At 43.9% G+C, this 22,552-nt stretch overlaps 1 protein-coding gene across 1 annotated transcript in view; it reads right to left on the bottom strand.

Moving 5' to 3' along the window:
- Positions 1-6,458: 6,458 nt before the first annotated feature.
- Positions 6,459-22,552, bottom strand: part of HTR4 (5-hydroxytryptamine receptor 4) — a 175,984-nt gene continuing 159,890 nt past the window's right edge. Inside the window, exon 6 of the mRNA XM_040241546.1 lies at positions 6,459-7,419. Within this exon, the coding sequence (XP_040097480.1) occupies positions 7,335-7,419 (85 nt within the window). The 3' untranslated portion in view covers positions 6,459-7,334. The remainder of the gene's footprint in view (positions 7,420-22,552) is intronic.

Here is a 22,552-nt window from a genome sequence, read left to right as displayed (position 1 = left end):
GCTGGTGATGGACAGGGAAGCCTGGTGTCACAAAGAGCTGGACGTGACTGAACTGAACTGAAGTGAAATGCTTATATTTTAAGCCACTAGAGGCCGCTGCTCTCTAACTTTTGTGTCTCAATGTCTCACCTGATCCACTCTTAGAACAAGCATACCTACAGCAGGGGGCGCATGAATTATTAAAGATCCCCAGACTGGAACAACTGAGAAACAAAACTTGGAAGATGGCTACCATTGAAGGCAAATTGTCTGTAGAATGAAAGGCTGGATAGTGATTGCCCTAAAACAGCTGTCAGCACACTTTTTCTGTTCAGGGCCAGAGTAAATATTTTAGGTTCAACTATGACAACCACTCTGGTGGCTCACTGGTAAAGAACTGGCCTACCAATGCAGGATACCTGGGTTCAATCCCTGGGTTGGGAAGATCCCCTGGAGAAGGAAATGGCAACCCACTCCAGTGCTCTAGCCTGGAGAATCCCATGGACAGGATCCTGGCAGGCTACAATCCATGGGGTTGCAAAGAGTCAGACACGACTTAGCAACTGAATGACAAACAAAAATGACAACCACTCAGTTCTGCTGTTGTGTGAAAACAGCCATAGAGAAAGCATCAAGGAATGGGCATGGCTGTGTTACAGTACAACTTTATTTTTGGAAACAAATCTGAATTTCACATAATTTTCACAAAATTGTCACAAAATATCTTGTTTTCCAATCACTTTAAAAAGTAAAAACCAGTCTTAGTTTACAGACTAGAAGATTTGGTCCCCAAGTTGTTTGCCCATACCTACCTGCGAAAGAGAGCGGAGCTGTCCTGTTGGTCCATTCAGTTTTGTGTAATCAGCTCTTGGTGCAGTGTCTGGCAGATATTTTTAAAACCTTAAGAAATGTTTCATGGATGGATTACTGAATTAATGTCACTTCTGGAGAATTAGGCCAGGTGTGTGAGTCCTAACAATCTTAGCTGATGCCACAGTTCTTCCAGGAACTTCATATTCGAATAAAAAAACTCAGGCTCATCAGATGACTGCTGGGTGCTGTGGATGGTCAAAACCCTTAGACTGGAGCCTGTTTCCTCATGTAGAAAGGGCTAACACCGGTGCCACTCGGCAGTTGTGAAGGTCCAATGAGAGCTTTCAGTCAACTGGGCAGTGTGATGCAGGTGGAAGTAACGTTGCTTCCACCATAATTCCCTTTACTGTGAAAGGGTTGTGTTTTTTTAAACCTAATTTTACTATAACTTTCTGGTTCCTTAGACTAGATTCCAGGATGATAAGCAGAGATAGAACTGGTGAGGCCATTATGAGGAAGCAATGATACCAAGAGGGCAATCTAGTGACTCAGTGTCTCCACCTGCCAACGCAGGAGACAGGTTTGATCCCTGGGTCGGAAAGATTCCCTGGAGGAGGAAGTAGTAACCCACTCCAGTATTCATCTGTGAAAATCCCACGGGCAGAGGAGCCTGGCAGGCTACAGTCCATGGGTCATAAAAGAGTTTGATGTGTCTCAGCAACTAAACAATAACAATGATGCAATGAAAACATTTTTAAAATGTTTTACCAAGTGCGGACCATATATATTCCTATACCAACAGTTTAAAATATGTATGATCATTAGTTCCCTACTTTATTGCTGGGAAAACTAGTGTTTAATAGGTTTAATTTCTTGCTTACAAACAGACTGCTAAGAAGTGATGGAAGCAATCTGACTCTAAAGCCCATGCAACTGAGCAAAGTGGCTGAGTTCTCAAAGGGAGGGAGGAGACCACGTGAGGCCCATCTGAGAGTGAGCCCCACCCCCGCCCAAGGAAGCTGCCCTATCAGAGTTCCTGCTGCCACTTAAACTTGAAGCAATTTCTTGACCTTCATATGTTAGCACAGCCCCAGAAGAATAGAGGCTGCTGATTTTCTGATGCAGGCCTCAAACGCCCCACTCGGATGTGAGATGCAGTAAGAACATAAACCTAGACAATGTCTCGTATGAGATACACACAGCAACTCAAAAGAATGAGGAATCACGTATTGCTGTGACATGAAGCTATACCTGAGCAAAAGTAAGTTGCAGTTATACACTGCATCATCTTATTTATATATAACAACAAACCAAAACCATGCATTTGTATATGTACATTTTGACATAAATACACAGAATATGTTCTTAAATTATATAAGCCAGATAAGGAGGGCAGTAACTTCTTGGGAGGGGAGTGGAACTGAGTTGGTATCAAGTGGTATTCTGTGGTATCTATTATTTGATCATTTTTACTTATTAGGTCTTTATTATTTTATTATTATTAGATGAGGATGGCATGCATAAATACATTATCTATATAACCCATCATTTATGTAGTCTTAAACATATAATTTGCATATTTAGAAATAAATGTTAAGAAGAGGAAGAAGAAAGCACTCAGCTAGGACTGAGTGACCTGGCATTTCAGCCCCCATTTCTGCCCCATTTATATGCTTATGCTGTGTTCTTGGGCAACTCAATTTCCGTGACAAAGTCTGCTTCCTTTTCTAGAAAATGAATCCCTTTCCCCAGGCTGCTGGGAGAGGCTCAGAGATCCCGCTATGAAAGTGCGAAGAAGCCATAAAGGGCCTGCAGTGCTGAGCTGATGGCACGAATGGGAGCCTGTCTGCGTAGCGTTCCAGGTTCCAGCTAGAAATGTGAGGAGGTCAAGCTGCCCTCCACTGGGGCCCCCCCGGCTGATGGTCAGGAACAAAAGACTCATCTCTTTGGCTTACACACCTGATCCCCAAGGTCCGTTGCTGGTTATTCAGTGACTCCCGGCTGTTGAATACTGAGAAGACTATGAGACGTCAGTAGGGAAAGGCCTTTCCTTCTGATTAATCTTCAATCTGAATCCCTGCAATGTTTAAAGATGGAAATTGAGGCTCAGAAAGTGAAAGGGAGCAGAAGATACAGCGAGTGCGTGGCAGTTTCACTCTGGAGTAGACGTGTCCCTAGCTCCTCTCCAGGCCCGAGGCCTACAGGGAGGGACACTCTCAGGCAGCATAGGACAGGGGCCAGCCTTGTCTTGCTCACTGCTCTCTCCTCAAACAGGGCTCAACATGGGGATGTCGAGTCAGCCAGTCCCAGTAAGGAACTCTGTTGCACGCAGGGCCGTGGGGTTTAGAGTCAGACTGACTGCCAGCATTCCCACTCCAAATCCACAGTTCCCAGGTCTGTTACCGTGGACTAGTCACCAGACCTCTCAGTGGAGGTGTGCTCAACTGGAAAGCAGGGCAAAATCTTGTACTTATCTTGTAAGGAATTTATGAGGATTATAGATGATCCATGTAAAGCACTTACCACAGTGCCTAGCAGAAAGGAGCTCATTAGATGTTCCTTCTCTTATTATTGATACATTATATTATTATCATTTTATTATTACCTAAGACATGTTCTGGGCTGAACTGAAAAAGAAATGGAAAGAAGAAACCCAATCTGAACCTAGTATAACAGTAGTTAAGCAGAAAATATAAGCAGTTTCACTTCCCTTCTATGTTGCCAGAATGTAGGAATGCAGCTTGTCATGAAACGACATTAACTCAAAGTTTGGAAGTTCCTCTCGGGTGAGTCCCCTTTCAACTATTCTTAGCTTAAAGATACCTCATGGGAGGCGGGTGCCCTAACAGCTCTCTGATACTCACTGTTTCCCTTTCTGCTTCTCTGGGAAGCAGAGAGCAGGCTCTATTAAATCTTAATAAGCTTGTTCTGTGTTCATTTATTTCTCTCTATGGCTGCTTTCTATTTATGGCAATACTGATTTTCTATTTGGGGTACTGATAGAATGTTTCTTTCTAAAATAAATCTATGTAAAAAACTTGAATTGACTTAAATAAAAATATTAAATAAATAACAGTAGAGGCAGGACACATGTTTGGTAAAAATCCTTGGGTGACACATGTTAGAACACTCAACAATCCTACCAGCTCAGAGATTTTCTCCATTTTGTACATAAGTAAGTCAAGCGCTGGTTAAGGAAGGTCCAAAGTGACACGGTGTCTCAAACTCGAGCCTTCAAATCCATCCCTGATTTGTTTACATTCAAATCAAATATTCAGCCTCAGTTTTCTAGATTGGATGGAGAAGAGATTGCACGTTATGGCTAGAAGAGGTAAGTGCAGTCAATAGTCTTTTTTCTCCCCGCTCTAGACCAGCTATTGGAGAAGGAAATGGCAACCCACTCCAGTGTTCTTGCCTGGAGAATCCCAGGGACGGAGGAGCCTGGTGGGCTGCCATCTCAGGGGTTGCACAGAGTTGGACACAACTGAAGCGACTTAGCAGCAGCAGACCAGCTATTACAGTAAGGATTTTAACCAGAGTAAACCAGAGTCATACAGAAAAAGAGAAAAACAATATTGATCAAAGCAAATATCTCAAAGAGAAATAGAACACCAAAGAGAAAAACAGATAGACAGCAAGGCACCGAGAAGACGTTATTTTGTTTCTTACTTGAAGACAATGAGGAAGGAATTTATTTATAGCCACTCCCCAGCAGCCCACCCCCTTTCCCTCCCTCATCCACCCCCATGCCCACCCCCCAACCCCCAGCTAGACAGCAATTTGCTACAGCACAGAGCAAGTTAGCAGCATGAAGAGGAAATGGTGAGATGAAAGGTGAAGTCTCAGAAAGGATTTTTTTGCAGACACATACTTGAGTGTTAACTGAAGTTGGTGTTTTATCATCTTTGCTTCCTAGCTGCTGATCATGAGCTGGATGGGGAGTGTCAGGGCCTGTACCTGGATAGCCCTGTGGGCTGGAGAGTCACGGTGCAGAGCAGCACAGGTGATCCCCGTTTATCCCAGGCAGGGGGAAGTCTGGCTGTCAAGGCTAATCTGGCAGATGTGGCTGGGGTCATGTGCCCTTCTCCCTGGGAGCATCCCTTCATGATGTTGCAGGCTTTCTGGAAAAGGATGACCTCAGAGAAGACAGCAAAATACCTCTTCCTTGAAAAGCTCCAGTTCTTCTCCTTCTGACTCTTCCACACACATGCCATATTAACCTAGATTCCCAGAAGCCAGAGGTTTAAGTAATGCCATGCCAGCGGCTGTCCAGATAGAGCAAGTCTGCTTCTGTTTTGTGAGGCTCCAATGTGAGCATCTGGTGCATCACCCACATCATCCCAGCCCTCCTCCAAAGAGACAGCAAAAGATGCTTGTGAGACTCTCTCTGCAAAAGGGACCATCTTCCTGAAAACGGCAAGGGCTCCTGTTCCTGCAATTGCTGTTCTTTCCCTGACCCAGGGTGCATGTGACCTCTACAGACACCATTCATGGGCTGGCCCACATAAGCATATCCAGAGAGTCCAGAAATATGGACCCGTGACATATTGTAATCTTTGGATCCCTGATGAGTTCAAGTTGCCACTTAATATGGGAGACTACCACTGAGAAATATTTTGCATAAGCAGATATGCTTTCTACGCTCCTAGGAAAAGAAACATTTCATAGGGGAGAAATCCTACTGTATTTGTGTGTGCATGTATCACATATGTATTATATAGTAGAAATTATTTACTTCGGGAGGCATTAAAGTGTACCAGCTGCCTCAAAGCTAGGATGGTCTTAGTCTTTCCCTAAGAAGTCCTTTATCCTTTGAGGAAAACAAAGACCACATTTAGATAGCATGTGAAAAAGTCTGGACTTCCAAATTCACTTATTTCTGCCTTTTCCATGAAAAAGTGAAACTAAAGGAAGTGCAATTCTGAGGAGGCATATTAACCCTCAGCACAGGGAGGTTCCCATCAACGGGGTGATCGTTCAGCCTAGTTTATGTGAGATGGAAAAGTTTCCTAGAATGTGGGGCTTTGGGTGCTAAAACCAGGGTGTAGTTCACCCAGATCTTATGTTGAGTCTGACCATCCTGCCCCAAATTGATGGGTCCTTCCCTTGTGGATGAAATGGCTGATAAGGAGGCAACTGTGGCTTCTGGGATCACTTAGGAAGGAAAGTGGGGACAACAGAAAGTAAGAGGGCGAGGAGAACTGGTGAGGTTAGAAACTTCTGGCACTTCTTTATCTTGTAGTTCACATTCCATACACTCCCAACTACCCACCACATTGCCCCTTCTCTAGGCTTCCCCATAAGGACCAGCAGTGAACACTCTCAGTAGGGTTTTTATCAGCAACCAAAAGAGAGACAACTGAAAAACCATAGAGTCTCCAGCTGAGGGGATAATTCACCCCAACATAAAGTCATTTGGTGTTGGCTTTGACATCAGGGAAGCATCTCCTTAGGAGCTGGGAGGAAATGAGATACCTAGACAGATGTAGAAAAATGGTAGCCCAGGAACTTCACAGGAAGGAGGCCAATGAAGTTTCCCAAGAAAGTAAGCCCCTAAAAGGGGCTTATAGGAGCAACTGAGTTTCCCTCCCAAAATCTGAATTGTAGGACAATTCTCAGTCAACATTCTTCGTAAAGGTGTAAGTCCTTTTCCCACTGTCATGGAAGGGGAGTGAATCAAGATTTATTTTGAATGACCTCACATCAAGTCTGCCAATGAGAAAATATCTTTAAACACACACACACATACATACACACATCAGACCAGCTGTAAAGAGGACTTTTGATAATGGATCCAAACCAAAACTTAAGCACAGTTTCCAAAGTCTATCCCCAAGAAAAAAAAGAAGAAAAATGTTCATGTCTATGAACCAATAAACACTGATGCTTCACTTAAGAAAATTCAGTTCTTCTGGACAGACATCTTGGCACTGACATCAACCTAATTTTTTGTGAGAGCCTTGATTAATTCACCCACCAATGCACATCCAGAAGAAGATGGTCAGAATGGAGAGGAAATTGGAGTTGTTGAGTTCAGAGAGAAGACTTTAAAAGGTGGGGTAGGTGGCAGATCATGGTCTTCCAATATTTAAGAGCTCTCAGTGAAAGAAGGGGGCCAACTGCTTGGTCCCAGATGCAAACTACAGCAGAGACAAATTTGTGTCCCAACAAAGGAAAGAGCTTCCTTATAACTAAATCTTCTCCGCAATAGAAGAAGCTGTCTTAGAAGGGAGTGAGCTCCTGTCCCTGGAGGTTTACAAGCAGAGACTGACCAGCCTCCAGAATGCAATGGAGGACACCGCTTCTGTGTTGGCTGGGAGCCTGCATCTGATGGCACCTGAAGCCTCTTCTCAGCTCTGAGGTCCTCCACGCTCTGCCCTTAGGTCCCGTCCAACCTGGTCACCCACGGGCCTTCCCTGGGCCCTCGGCCCCATGGCCCCCTGCCTCACAGGTGGTGATGAGGGTCAGAAGAGATGGCAGGGTGTTCTGTTCATGCAGACATGAATGGGAATGAATGGTTTAGTTGTGAGCCATGTCCTCAATCAGAAGCATGATTCCAGGGATTCCGGGTCATTGTGTATGGGCAGTTTCTCGAGTTCCTGGTGTCCACTGTGCAGAACTGTGTACCTAAGGCGGAAGAAAAGAAAGCTTGAGAATCTGACAGGCATTCTTCAAGTGTACCAAAGAGGGCACTCCCATCATTCTTGATGTCCTTTCCCTGCACACTTCTGAGAGCTTGGTGAGGTGGGGCTGGGCAAGGGCTGGCACTTTAGCAAGAGGGAAGAGCATCTGAACTGCTCCTTTTAACTAAAGTCCCAGAGGAAAGGACAGGTCCAGGGTTATATAGAGTGAGGGGTAGAACTGGCATTGGTACTCAGATTTATTTCCCTGCAATAAAACCTGGAGTTCTTGTGTTACTCATCAAAATGGACCCTATGTACCAGTTCAAGCAATGTCTATTATAAATATCTCAACAGGGATGGTGCTGGATTCAGCAATACCCAAGTTCTGAACTGAGATTCATAAACCACTCAGAGCCTGAAAGACAATGTAGCTGTACTTGTTAGTTGGATTTCTTCTGGTGACACTGGGGACAGTAACTCAATTAGATGGATCCAACAGCATGTTGACTCTAAGCATCAGAGTGAAATTTACTATTTGACAAGTGTTTATTATTTTTCTGCGGTATCACACACTTGCACTCAATATGTTAATTGTGTTTAAATCAGTCTCAATCACAAGAGGGTCTTGTCATCAGTAATCCAGTTTACAGCATCTGACAGTGATTCTTTTGACATTTCTAGTTTAGAAGGGCTATTACCTCTCATTCTCACAGCAAGTGTCAAGTCCATTCAGTAAAATAAACACACGCAAGTTACTTGGCATCATATGCTGACAACCAACTTGTTTGTGGTTTCTCAAGAATTATACTGATGCTTCCCTTCGAATTATATTAAGTTATTGCTGACTTGTGTTGACTGGTTGGTATATAGCAGATACTGTACTAAACTCTCTCCACTCTCTATAATCTGCACAACAACCCTATGAAATAAGATTATGTCTATTTTTCACTTAAGCCAAATTACACATAGCCTCAGTGACTTGCCCAAAGGAGTACAGGTAATATGTGAAGATACAACCTACCAAACCTGGTCTATTTGGTGCCAACACTCATGTGCTTAACTGGTTTACACACAAGTCATGGACCAGCTATAAATTTAGAACAGTGAGTCTCAACAAAAACAATTTGGAGGCATTTTTGCTTGTTGTGGCAGGGGTGATGCTAATGGTATCTAGTGGGTAGAGATCAAAAATGCTGCTAAATATTGTTCAGTACCCAGCAGACTCCCACAACAAAGAATTAACTGGCCGAAAATGTGTATGGTGCCCTGATCTAGAATAAAATGTCCTCCTAGCTGGACAGAAGCAGGTGTTAGCTGAGAAACACAAGAAGAAGGGCATGAGTCTGCTTGCTGACAGAACTGTCACTGCAGATGGTGCTAATGGAGAGGTGAGCACCAGATCTCTGACCTGAAGAGCCACGAGCACCTGCTAGGTGAGTGCTGAGGAGAAAAGCGAAGTGGAAAGAGTTAAAGAAAGGGTTGGATCACACAGTCTCCATGAGGGTGGCCAGGACAGGTCCCAGTGAGATATGTGAGTAAAGGCTTTAGGGTGGTCAGCATTCCAGCCATAGAATCATAATCTCTCCGCCTCAACACCACTCTTCTAAGCTTGGCTTTGTGGTTCAGCAAATCAAATTCTGGATTGTGAGCTGGCTCCTCTCATGCTCCTCCAGCAGAGGACTGGAAGCCTGGATGGAAGAGAAGAGCCTTGCTCCTCCTGCGAGCTTCCTACCTACTCCTGCTTCTCATGAGCATCACCCCACCCATGCTTCCTCAGCAGCAGCGCTGCCTTGCAGTAGCAGCAGAAAGTCTTGTTTACAGTCTTTCCAACTCTTACATAAGCAGCTTCATAACAGCCCCTCAGAGATAGTGCCTCCTTTTCCTCAGAGGCCCAAGTTTCTGCTCTGTGGGATCTCTCTAAGTTTCTAGGTTTTTTGTTTTTGTTTTTTGCGGGCGGGGCTCAGGGTGGGGGTGGTTTACTCCTTTTGTTCTCTCAGCCCTAGAGGGAGCAGTTGCTTCTTACAGTTGCTACCTATTAAAATATTGCTTAAATAGCTGGTGTGGTTTCTGTCTTCTGACTAAATTCTATGAAATATAATGAAGAATGGAGACAGGTGCATATCAGGGAGAAAAGCATTCCAGGTAGAGACAACAGCAGGTGCAAAGGTCCTGAGGTTAGATTCTCTCTGGAAGGTCTGAAGAAAAGCAAGGATGCTGGGCATCGAGGCAGAAAGAGTGAGGGGAAGAGTGGAAGGAATTGAGCGTTGAGGTCAGTGAGGTAGCTGGGGCCAGAGTGGAGGTGGAAGGGCCATGGCTTGCAGATTCCTGTAAAGCTTTGACTTTTACTAGATGTGAGAGGTTTGAGCAGCACCCTGACAACCTGAATGCCTTCTTAGCTGGCTCTCTCTGGTTGCTTTAGGGAGAGTAGACGGAATGGAGTTGACATGAGCACGGGGATTCGGGAGGTTACAGGAATGGTCTGAGTGAGCGCGTAGTTTGCTATCACACTTAATTCTGCCAGGAGGTCTAGCCTTTACAGCTGTCTCAGACTCTGCCGTGTGCGCTGGCGCCCCCTGGCCTTGTCTCACCAGCTAGAGGCTGTGTCATGCAGCAGTGACAAAACCTGTGACGTGAGTTAGCAGACCTTTTTCCCAAACCAGGCTCTTCCACTTACCAGCTCTGTGATACTTAGCAAGTTATTCAATGTCACTATGCCTCATTTTCCTCCAGTGTGACAGAGCGACAGAGACACCTCACAGTCCTGGTGTACGGACCAAATTACATCGTGCGTGAAAAACAGGAGCACAGTCTGACACAAAACAGAACCTCAAAATATTGAAGCTAAATTATTCTATTTACTTCTTTCCCTCAATACCGCATTTAGATGTGAGTATATAATAATGACAATAATTATATATGCATAGCATATATAATTCTAGGCTTAAAAATATTTTCCTCCTTTATTTCCTTTACAGGCAAAACTTAAAAGAAGTCAAGATATTGAAGGTTCCCAGATCTTGTTCTTTCTCCCTTACCAGAAATACAAACTCTCATTTGGCAAGCATGGGCACCAAAGCAGCACTAATTGATTTTCCCACCCATGACTTCATAAGTAGCTTTTCAGGCCAGGCAAGGTAGGCAATAAGACCAACATTATATGGAGAAAAAAGTGAAACTTGGTGTATCCAAGTGAGTAATGAGCATTGTGGTAAGTGAGTGGCAGAGCCTGACCAGGACCACAGTCAGATGCCTACCTGTTTGCTCAAATTCACATCCATTGAGTTGGTGATGCTATCTAGCCATCTCATCCTTTGTTGACCCCCTCTCCTCCTGCCTTCAATCTTTCCCAGCATCAGGGTCTTTTTCAATGAGTTCGCTCTTCGCATCAGGTGGCCAAAGTATTGGAGCTTCAGCATCAGTCCTTCCAATGAATATTCAGGGATGATTTCCTTTAGGACTGACAGGTTTGATCTCCCTGCTGTCCAAGGGACCCTCAAGAATCTTCTCCAGCATTGCAGTTTGAAAGCATCAACTCTATGGCACTCAGCCTTCATTATCATCTAACTCTCACATGTATACATGACAACTGGAAAAATCATAGCTTTGACTATTCAAACCTTTGCTGGCAAAGTAATGTCTCTGCTTTATAAAACACTGTCTAGGTTTGTCATAGCTTTCCTTCCAAGGAGCAAGTGTCTCTTAATTTTGTGGCTGCAGTCATCATCCACAGTGGCTTTAGAACCCAAGTAGAAACTATACCAGGACATATTTTACAGATGAAAAAACTAAGACTCAGAGAAGTCAAGCAATTTGTTTAAGGCCACAGTGTCCACGACACCCACACTCTTAACCTCAAAACACATTCCCAATCCTTTGCCCTTTTCATGGCCAATAAGCCATGCTCACGGGCAATCAATCAAGTCCACATGAAAAGGGTGCCCCGGAAGAGGCATCTTTTCATATTTATATAAAAAGATATGCTGCCATGGAATCAGGCACACCTCCACAGCAGCCTTCAACATGTCTCTCCTGAGTATCTGTTTCTTGTGAGCTAACGAGTGAGTTGTTTAGGAATAACAAGTGGAGACTCCAGAGTTCTGTGGAAAGGCAAAAGCTCCTATTATACATGGGCATGTTTCCTGTTACAACATTTGGATAGTCCTGTCACCATCGTGGGTGATACACCCAGAAAGGAGAGGCCAGTCTGAGATTTCCTCAGTAGGACTCTAGCAGAGGGCGGTGTGTCTTACATGGTTGTCTGACGTGCAAAGGTTTCTCCAAATCTCATGAGACCTATTTTTAATTTGGTATTTTCACTTTGATAGTAAATAAGTAACCTGAGTAGATTTGGGATGATATGGTACACTATCTTATGAACTCATACTGCCTTGTGAGCTTAGGCCCGCCTGATGTGGTGACAGTGACAGGCTTTGGGCAGCGTTTTTCTAATGAGGGTGCATGAAAGCACACGATACTGCAAAACAGCATTCAGACCCTGACTCTACCATTTACTAGATGTGTTACCTAATCAAGTAGCTTAGTTCTACCTACCTCACAGCTTTGTTGTGATAAAATCAACAACTGTAAAGACCTTCACAAAAGGCTGGACATGCAGTGGGTGCAGAAATCTTCACTGGTAAGGAAACCAAGGCGCAAAAAATATGACACTCCCAGGGTCAGAGAAGTAGTTATGTATGAGGTAGTTAGGAATATAGGCTTTTGAGTAAGAATGCCTAAGTTTAACCCTACCTCTAGCACTGACTAGCTCTGTTGATTTACTCAAAATGTTCTGAGTCACTGTGGGTATTCAGTGAAATAACACACAGAAAATGCTTATTAGAACAGTGCCAGTCAGCTAGTAAGCACTGCATAAGTGTTTATGAGAACTGTTGCTATTTGATGATAGAAGTAATTCCTGAACCCAGTACTTGATGACTGATTTGCAGAAATCCATTCTTTAATAATTAATCAAATATTTGTTCACTTAGTCACTGATCATAGGGCTGAAGGAAATCTTCAAGATGGATTTACAGGTAAAGAAACAGCCCCAGAGAGAGGTTGATCTGAGTGACAAAAGTCTCTAGCTCAATTTGGTATAAAATTTGTTTGATGTAAGAGCTGCAATCTTGCAGCTGAATTGTGGAAACCAGACCCCAGATGTGTGAGTGTACCTGGACAGCTCTGAGTCCAGATGAAAAAACCCAACTGCTGTCTCCCAAGCAACAGGAAGGCAGGAGGCAGCTCCCTTCAAGCTGGATTGCTTTCCCTCTCTGCATTAATTTACTCAAACATGACTGAAGCCACATTAGGTTTGGTAATTACCTGAGTCTACAATTCATTCACTGAGCAATTAGCATCGCACTTAGAGCAGCCTGGATGCAGTAATTAGTCGCATGATAATAGCCCCCTCTGCCTGCCCAACCTAGTATTATAAGGAAATGATTAGACTTCATTACACATGCTGCCCTCCCCCTCTTGGCAGTGCTCACATGGGGGCACTTGCGAGAAGATGATTTAATTAAAAATGCAAGGTGCATGAGTTTAAAGAGATTCAACCCTAAGGCAAAGTTTCATGGAAGCCGGAGCACCATCACCTGGAAACAAAGATCTCATATTGGGTGCTTTTTGATGTTCAGGGGAATATGAGATTTTCAAATTCTTAGGTATTTATTCATTCAGCCACTTATTTATTTAAAAACATATTATGAGTGCTTACCACTGTGTCATGCCCTGAAGGTAACAGGGCAGTGAGGAAAAGCTACAGTCCCTGTCCGCGAGGAGCTCACAGGGCAGTGCGGGAGACCCACAGCGAGATGGAAAACGGCTAGCCTGAGAAGAGTTAGGGATGAGAGGTACTTGGCGGTGCTGTGAGAACATGTCATAGGAGGTGTGGCCGAGGTGAGTGTGTCAGGGTAGCATGACTGAGGAAGTGAGGGAGATGAGAGCTGAAAGATGGGTAAGGGTTAAACAGGAAGGAAGATGTTGGCTAAGGTCCAGCAAGATTAGAGGACCACGGTCCTGAGGGCAGGTGTGACCGCAGAACAGGGTGCTCAGCAGTCTAGCAGGAGGGTGAAGGCCCCAAGGCTCACCTTGCTAAAGGCCATTTTGCTCATCCTCAGAGCAGTGGGAAGCTGGCCAAGGGAACGAGAGTGGGCTCATGAGAACTTTATGATTTGGAAGACTATTCTAGCTGTGATGTGTAGAGTGGGCAGAGGTGGGGTTGCAGAGGGGGCCAGAGGCAAATCAGGAGTTATCTTAGCTTCCCATTGATTCTATAATAAATTACTATAAACTTACTGGCTCAAAAGAATGCAAATTTATTATCTTCCAGTTCTGGGGGTCTGAAGTTCAAAATGGGTGTCAGAAAGTCAAGGTTCTGGGTAGAGCTGCACTCTTTCTGGAGATCCCAGGAGGAAACGCCATTCCTCACCTTTTCCAGCATCTAGAGGCCACCCTCATTCCCTGGTCTATGGCCTCACTGCTCTGAACTCTGCTTCCACCATCACATCTCTTCCTCCACCCTGATCCTTATAAGGATGCTTGTGATTACAGTGGGCCCACCCAGATAATCCAGGAAAATCTCCTACCTGTCTCACTACCATAGCTTAATCACATCTACAAAGTCCCTTAGCCATCTAAGGTAATAGATTCATCGGTTTTGAGGATTAGGACGTGAACCTCTTTGGACAATATTTTGCCTGTCACAGGTGATTTTCTTTCTTTTCTTTTTTGTAAGATGGTATATACGGAAGCAACTTTGCACACATGCATGTGCTGATTTTAGGGGCTTCCCACGTGATAAAGAATCCACCTGCCAATGCAGGAGACACAGGTTTTATCCTGGGGTCAGGAAGATGCCCTAGAGTAGAAAATGGCAACTCACTCCAGTTTTTTTTGCCTGGAAAATTCCATGGACAGAGGTGCCTGGCATGTGGGCCACAGAGTCTGACACGACTGAGCAACTGAGCATAGCAACATGTTGACTTTAACATCATTGTTATGCTTATGTTGGGGGAGTAGGCAGTGTGGACTGGCACTCTTTATTTTTATTCTATTTCTTAATTTTTATTGTGGTATAGTTTATTTAAAATATTGCGGTAGTTTCAGGTGTACAGTAAAGTGAGTCAATTATACATATATATCACAGGTGATTTTTAAGGTGTCCAGAGATGTCAGACATCTGGTCCCATCACTTCCTGGCAAATAGATGGGGAAACAATAGAAATAGTGAGAAACTTTATTCGGGGGGGGGGGCTCCAAAATCACTGCCATGAAATTAAAAGATGCTTGCTTCTTGGAAGAAAAGTTATGACCGACCTAGACAGCATATTAAAAAGCAGAGGCATTACTTTGCCAACAAAGGTCTGTCGAGTCAAAGTTATGGTTTTTCTAGTAGTCATGTATGGATGTGAGAGCTGGACTATAAAAAAAGCTAAGCGCCCATAAAGAATTGATGCTTTTGAACTGTGGTGTTGGAGAAGAGTTTTAAGAGTCCCTTGGACTGAAAGGAGATCCAACCAGTCAATCCTAAAGGAAATCAGTCCTGACTATTCATTGGAAGGACTGATGCTGAAGCTGAAACTCCAATACTTGGCCACCTGATGCGAAGAACTGACTCATCTGAAAAGACCCTGATGTGGGGAAAGACTAAAGGCAGGAGGAGAAGGGGACAACAGAGGATGAGATGGTTGGATGAGGTATCATGACTTGGAGATTTGGGATGGTAGCAGTGGAGGTGGTGGGAAGTAGTCAGATTCAGGCTCTACCTTGAAGGTAGGGCTCATAGGACCTGGTGGTGCACTGGACATGGGGATGATGAGGGCTTTCAAGGTTTGGCATGGGCTAGGTGAAGTGTGGAGGCAGGAAAGAGCTTAGAGTGGCATCCTTAGTTTATGGAATGGTGATTGTTCTAAAAGCATCCTACATGGTAGGGATGAGGTTGCTGGGAGATGAGGCTTAGAGGAAGCTGAGGCTCCATGACTGAGGGTAAGGAAGTTGGGCTGAATCTTGCGGTAAAGGAGAATGAAATGAATACAGGCTGCACTGCAGGAAATAACTGGGACAATGGGGACACTGAGACCAGTGTGGAGGCTCGTTCCTCAGGAATAGACAAGACAGGTCATAAGAACAAATAGGAGCAGTAAGTGGGACGAGAGAGAAGGACCTTGCAGAGAGCAGTGAGCAGGACACCCTCACTGGTCCCACCGAGTAAGAGTGTCTGGTCTGTTTAGCCTGCAAACCTAACGGGATGCCAATGTCATTGAGAGCTGGAACTCTCAATCACCTATGCTGAGACTTTTCTTCTCCAGGAGAAACACCTCCAAGTCCTTCAGGATTCCTCATAGGCCAGGGTTCCTATTCTCCTTTGGCTCCCTGGCTGTTCCCCTCTGCACTAGCTTATTTCTGTAATTAGAAAACAGATATTCTTGCTAAAGGACCCTGGCCTCAGGTCTTCTCTTTGATTATCAGTAGAGCCGGGATTAAAATCCACACCTATAATTCAGCTGTTTGTTTTTACACAGGAATTTATAACTACTCCAAAACAGGAAATGTTTCCTTTAACTGTGTTCCTCTCTTGGTCTCCCCACCCCATGCTCACAAGCTCACAGTTTCTTACACGTGCTTCTTTACCACAGCACACAGCCGTGGCTGTGGTCTCCAGCCATTTCTTCCATAATCTAAGGACCAGTCCCCATCCCTGCAGGAGGCTCTACCTCCTGGCCGTGTGTTAGTCAGTAGGCTCTACCTCTTGGTCATGTGTTAGTCACTTAGTCGTGACCCCATGGACTGTAGCTCACCAAGCTCCTCTGTCCATGGGATTCTTCAGGCAAAAATACTGGATTGAATTGCCATTTCCTTTTCAGGGGACCTGACCCAGAGATCGAACCTAGGTCTCCTGCATTGCAGGCAGATTCTTTACCATCTGAGCTATAGGGAAGTCTACCTCCAGGTCATAGCAGAATCCAAAGTTAACTCTGCTTCTATCTCCAGGAAATATGTGACTGGGGAATGTGGAGACATTATCATGGTCTTAGTGCCTGAAATGAGAATGGGAAGGGCTGCCTAGGGGAGCCAGGTTTTACTCATGTGTTCATAGAAGCAAAGAAAGGTGATCTAGAAAGAGAAAAGAATAAAGCTGAAAAATAGAAATAGATTATGGTCTCAGAGAGATGGAAGGAGGAACTTAATCCCTAAAAGCACCCATGTTCCTTATTTGTCACCAGGAAGGCCAGTGAGTTTGCTATTCTGGGGATCCATGAGACATTTCTTTTCAATAAATCTCCCTGTGTTTTTCTTCAGGAAGGATAAATGGGTTTACAGTCTGTAGTAAACATTGTGAGCTATTTAAAGCAAAGTCTCACACATTCTTTTTTCTTTCTAACAGAGCCTGTCTCTGAGTATAGGCAAAAATACCAGGTGCATTACAGCTAAGGGCTTGGCCTGTGATCTTCTTCTGATTAACAAGACTTGAAGGTCTGCTAGGGGCATGGAAAATGTTTTCCTCCTGAATAAAAGACAAGTACAATAAGAGTCTACCTTATCTTCTAGCACTTGGTTATGATTGTGTGAGGAAGATACAATGTTTGAAACTGTTGCAGCTAGTTTGTGACCACAAAAGTATCATTTAGAATGAAAACTAACAGGCTGAAAAGAGCAGAGGAAAAGCAGCTGGGTCCTTCACAGTGCTGTTGAATCACTGGAATAACCAATCCTAAAACTACCAAACTCTACCAAACCAAGCTTTTTATCATGTAAATGGATAAATAATCTTATTTTTAAAGTTAATTTTAGTTAGGAATTCTAGCACTTACAGGCCAAAGTATTCTGAATGACACAATGCCCACAATCCCTGTATTTCATGTCTACAATGATTTCCATATTCTACCGCATCCAAATTCTACCCATTCTTTAAGATCCATTCAATGCCACCTACTTCCAGGAGCCTTCTACACCACCCATGAGCATTTATTATCTGTAGGAACACAAATTATCTGCTAATGTGAAGTGTCTGATTGGACATATGTCTGGCCTCCTGACACTCCTGGAAGGCAGAGCTGACATCTTATTAAAAGAAGAATCAATCTTTTAGCCCTCTGTACCCCACCCTGCACTGAGTACTTTAAAATGTTATTGCATTTAATACTAACAATGAGTCTATGATGTTAGCACTGTTATTTTATATATTTCCATTTCACAGATGAGAACACTGAAACTCAGAGAGGTTAAGATTTGCCAGAGGTTACTCAACTAGCAATGGCAAAGCCAGGATTCAAACCCAGGCATGCTAGAATCCCAAGCCCTTTTTGCTATTAGTACTTGCAGCCTTACTCTTTTTAATACTTGCTACATAGCTCACAATATATAGTGCAGAATATCATAGAATATATAGAAATATTTACTGACTGGATTACAGAATGAGACAATCCTCCTCCACATTGCCTGGAATTTATAGTGATTACAAAGTATGTTGGCAACTGTTCTCCCACTGATCTTCACAGTAGCCCTGTGTGTTCACCACTCAGATTATCTCTGCAATAATGATGGCACTTTCCATTCTTTCATGTACTATGCCATATCTTCCAGAGGATGGGGTGGGGAGATGTAATCCCCTCCAGACATTCCTCTTTTGGAAAAAAACAGGCTGAGGGTATTTCTGGCTGTGGGTATTTCATGTCAGGAGGCCAGACATATGTCCAATCAGATACCTCACATTAGCAGATAATTTGTGTTCTTACAGATTATAAATGCTCATGGGTGGTGTAGAAGGCTCTGGAAGAAGGTGGCATTGAATGGATCCTAAAGGGTGAGTAAGATTTGTATGTGTTAGAATGTGGGAAGTCATTGTAGACGTGGGATACAGGGATTATGGGCATTGTGTCATTCAATCCTTCCATGAGGAGGATACTGAGAAACACAAAACTCACATCACGGGTTGGGTCACTTCCATGGACACTCCCTGGCAAAGAAGCTAGGAGTTTGAAGATTGAAAAAGGAATATCTCTCAGCTGGTACAGGATGGAAACATATTATAAACCGAATGTTTTTATTTTTTCAAAAATTCATATGTTAAAGGTCTAAATCCATTATGATGGTATTTGGAGGTAGAACTTCTGGGAGGTAATTAGGTTTAGAAGAGGTCTTGAGGGTAGGGCATCCATGATGGGATTAGTACCCTTATAAGAAGAGGAAGAAAGAACTGAGCCCTCTCTCTCCATCCCCCACCTCCACACCCTCTGTCTCTCTCTCTGCCATTCGAGGAGAGTGATAAGACGTGTCTTTAAGATAGGGAGAGGATCCTCACCGGGAACCAAATTTGCCTCCACCTGAATCTTGGACTCCCCAGCTTCCAAAATTGTGAGAAGTAAATTCTGATATTTAAGTTACCTGGTCTCTGATATTTTGTTATGGCAGACTGAGCAGGCTGATTCAGGAGGTCTCAAGGAGTCAAAGAAAGAATGTGGACGGAGAGAAAAGAAAACAACAGTATATGTTGTGGAGACAGGACTTTTCACTGCTAGCCGTTAATTCAGGAAAACCTAAGGCATCAAGAGAAAATGAACCATCAGGGGGGCATCTGTATGTCTGTGTTCCTGTGAATCTTTTGCTAGCAACACTTCATTTATCCAAAGGTCAGTATCCAGTGACCTTAATTATCCAGAACCCTTTGGTTTGCTTGTTCTTTTCAAAAGTCTCTGAGTAATCAGAGCAGTTGTCCCAAAGGTGTGGACTTTCCTTGCAGTCTTCCTTTTCTTTCCCTCAGAGAATATGTAAACTTAGTTTGCATCCAACTCTAGACAGCTCCGCCCTTCTACACACAGCAGAGCAGAGACCAGAAACTAGGACGAGAAGGGAAATGTGTGATGCTGCTGTAGATAAACTGATCACAGGAAACAAGGATAGGCGACATGTGCAGAGAGAGCAGAAACACAAGAATGTCTACAAAAATCAGCACAGCAGAACCCGCTGGGACCATGCAGGGCAGAAGAAAACATTTCAAACGCCCCTCAAGGCCTTTACAGTGGCGTAAAATAACTTAATAATGGAAATTCACAATAATGACTTTGAACAAAGTTACTCAAAATCTGATTTGATGCTAGGGGAATCCAAATAAAGTCTGTGTTTCACTTAATAGTATTGGATAAATGCTCATTTTCTAGCTTTTGATGAATGTCCCAAGGTTATATGAACTGTTAGCATGAGGGGAAGCTGCGTGCAAGGCATACATGCACACCATGTACTTACTATCACTGTACTATCCGTTGTAAGTAACTTATTTATATGACTGTGTTGGGTCTTAGTTGTGCCACGTGGGATCTTGGTTACATCATGCAGGATCTTTCCTTGTGGCACACAAACTCTCTAGATGTGGTTCATGACCTTAGTTGCTCTGCAGCATGTGGGACCTTAGTTCTGTGACCAGGGATCAAACCCACATCTCCTACACTCCAGCATTCCTGCCTGAAAAATCCCATGGACAGAGGAGCCTGGCAGGCTACAGTTCATGGGGTTGCAAAGAGTCAGACATGACTGAGCAAGCATGCAGTTTCTTAACCACTGGACGACCAGGGATGACCCTCCACTATTCTTCTACAGATACAAAAGTATTTCAAAACAAAAGGATTTTTTTAAAAACTGAAAGAAAAAAAAATTTAGTCACAATTATTTGTTTGAGAAAGATGGAGTTCACCACTTACAGCCAAGGAGACACAGGATGAACTGGGGCCTGGGAAAAGCCTCCGAGGACCACGGTTAACACTGGTGGAATTCAGCTCGGTCAAGTGCTCATCTGCTAGAGGGCTTGAGAAGACTGTGCACCCAGAACAGGGAAGAAGCCCAAAACAATGTTTAAAATTAAGTGATAGAAAATAAAATAAAGCTCTCAAACCATATGAATCTTTGGCCTTCAGGTCAACAGCAATCAAGGTCCAGAAGGACCTCTGCACAGGCTTCAGCCAACAACTGTAACATCTCCATGTTATGTGATGTGTCCACTGGACTCAGCGTGGCCCAGTGAGGGCAGGAGAATAAGAGAAACCAAGGACCTTTTGTGGGAAGAAGTGAATGGACAGACGCAGGTATACTCACAAAACAGACAGTGACAGACTTACAGAGTACGTTCAGAGCTATACAGGAACCGGTCTATTGCAGAAGAGCAGGAAAAAGCTGGAGACAGAGGAGCAGCCACTTTTAGTTGAAACAGAAAACAGCCACAGAAGTTGTGGGGAAGAAAAAAAACGCAGAGGTTAGTGTACAGGTGATCTTAGCCCAAATGATCATTCTACTAGAATCAAAGTGCCTTTAGGGGAGGGTAAGGAAGGGAGCATAATTATTGCACAACATGGTTATATCACTGAAAAGCATGTACCTCTGAAAAGCACTTTAATAGCTAGAATTTCATTTGAGTCACAGAAATGCTTGGAAGGTTTACACTGTAGGTTGCCATCTTAATTAACCAAGGCAGAAAACAGGCACTGGGAGGAAAGTTACCAGTCCGAGCGCGTCCAGTAGTTAGCATCTGAGACAGAACCAAGGCCCAGTACCCTAAAGTACCTGTTATGGTATTATGGCGCTGCTATGTACAGAAAGCCACCCTCTTTCCTTCCTCTTCCTCTTCCTCATCACTAGCCAGGCCTTGTCTTGTATTCCATACGTGAATCATCCCATGCAATATTCCCATATACAACATCACCATATACGATGTTGCACATAATATTCAAGCCAACCTTGTGAAGTAGACACTATTAACTCTCATTTCCTAATGTGGAAGCTGAGGCTTGGAAGCAGGATTGAATGTGACCAAAATAATCTGGTTAGTAAGAGGGATGGGGGGTTCAGTTCTATGATCTTTGAAAACAGTTCAAAGAGAAAGGCTTAACCAAGAGAAGACTGAGAAAACACTGGAAGTCGTGTTGATTGTTGCATAATGTTGAGTAAAGTTAAAATGGTTTTGTGGGGGAAAAAAAAGAGGGAAAGCCCTGATCTGACCTCAAAGCCCTCTGACAGAACCACACACATTTAAAGTGAGCATCTTGATCACAGAGCCTCCCTTCTAAAGGCTAGAGCAACATATTCCCCATCCCCATCTGGCTAGCCCTCAGTAGATTCTGGATCAGGCAAGGAATAAAGCTCATTTTGAGCTCTGGGTCTCATTCCCAGAAAGAAAAGCCATGCATGGCTTTCTTTTATTTCCCAGAGCAACTCTAATCCCCGCATTAGGAAACCCCATCCAAATACTCCTTCATACCTTCAGGGCCCCAGGTTCTAAAAGTCTCTCCTCCCTTTGCCCACCTCTTCCCTCAACAAGACATCAAATTTCACTTTTTCATGAGGCAAGAGGCCAGGTAGAAAGCCAGGATCCTGGAGTCAGAATTGTTAAGGGCAAGCTGATTAAAACAATTCCCTTTCCCCTCTCCAGGGGATCTTCCCAACCCAGGGATCAAACCCAGGTCTCCTGCATCACAGGCAAATTCTTTACCAGCTGAGCCACAAGGGGAGCCTGAGAATATTGGAGTGGGTAGCCTAATCCTTCTCCAGCGGATCTTCCTGACCCAGGAATTGCACCAGGGTCTCCTGCATCTCCTACTTCCCTGGTGGCTCAGACGGTAAAGCGTCTGTCTACAACGCGGGAGGAAATGGCAATCCACTCCAGGACTGTTGCCTGGAAAATCCCATGGACAGAGGAGCCTGGTAGTCTACAGCCCATGGGGTCGCAAAGAGTCGGACACGACTGAGCGACTACACTTCACTTCACTTCACTCCTGCATTGCAGGCGGATTCTTTACCAACTGAGCTATCAGGGAAGCCCAGAATAATTCATCATAAGAATGAAAAAGCACAGACCATACCCTCTTTGCCTTTCTTCCCTCTTCTTTAACTAACTTCCTATGGTATGTCCGTGCTGAGGAATCTTTGAGAATGTAGTTGGGTAGGGCCACTTCCTCCTTTCAGCCATCTCTGGCCATCTCAGCATGATATTCCCTTTCCCTCTTTTAAATAAACATAGCCCTTTCTGCCTCTATAATTTACTTGACAATATAAACTTCCTTTGTGATAGACCTTACTGTGTCTTGTTAAATACAATTGTACATACACTTGATAGCGTGTTTCCAGATAAATTACAAGCCTCTTGTGGGAAG

This window comes from Oryx dammah, unplaced genomic scaffold (assembly GCF_014754425.2).
Source record: "Oryx dammah isolate SB20612 unplaced genomic scaffold, SCBI_Odam_1.1 HiC_scaffold_5, whole genome shotgun sequence".
Lineage (NCBI taxonomy): Eukaryota > Metazoa > Chordata > Mammalia > Artiodactyla > Bovidae > Oryx > Oryx dammah.
The sequence above is the reverse complement of the archived record's forward strand: the minus strand, read 5'-3'. Positions and strand labels throughout refer to the sequence as shown.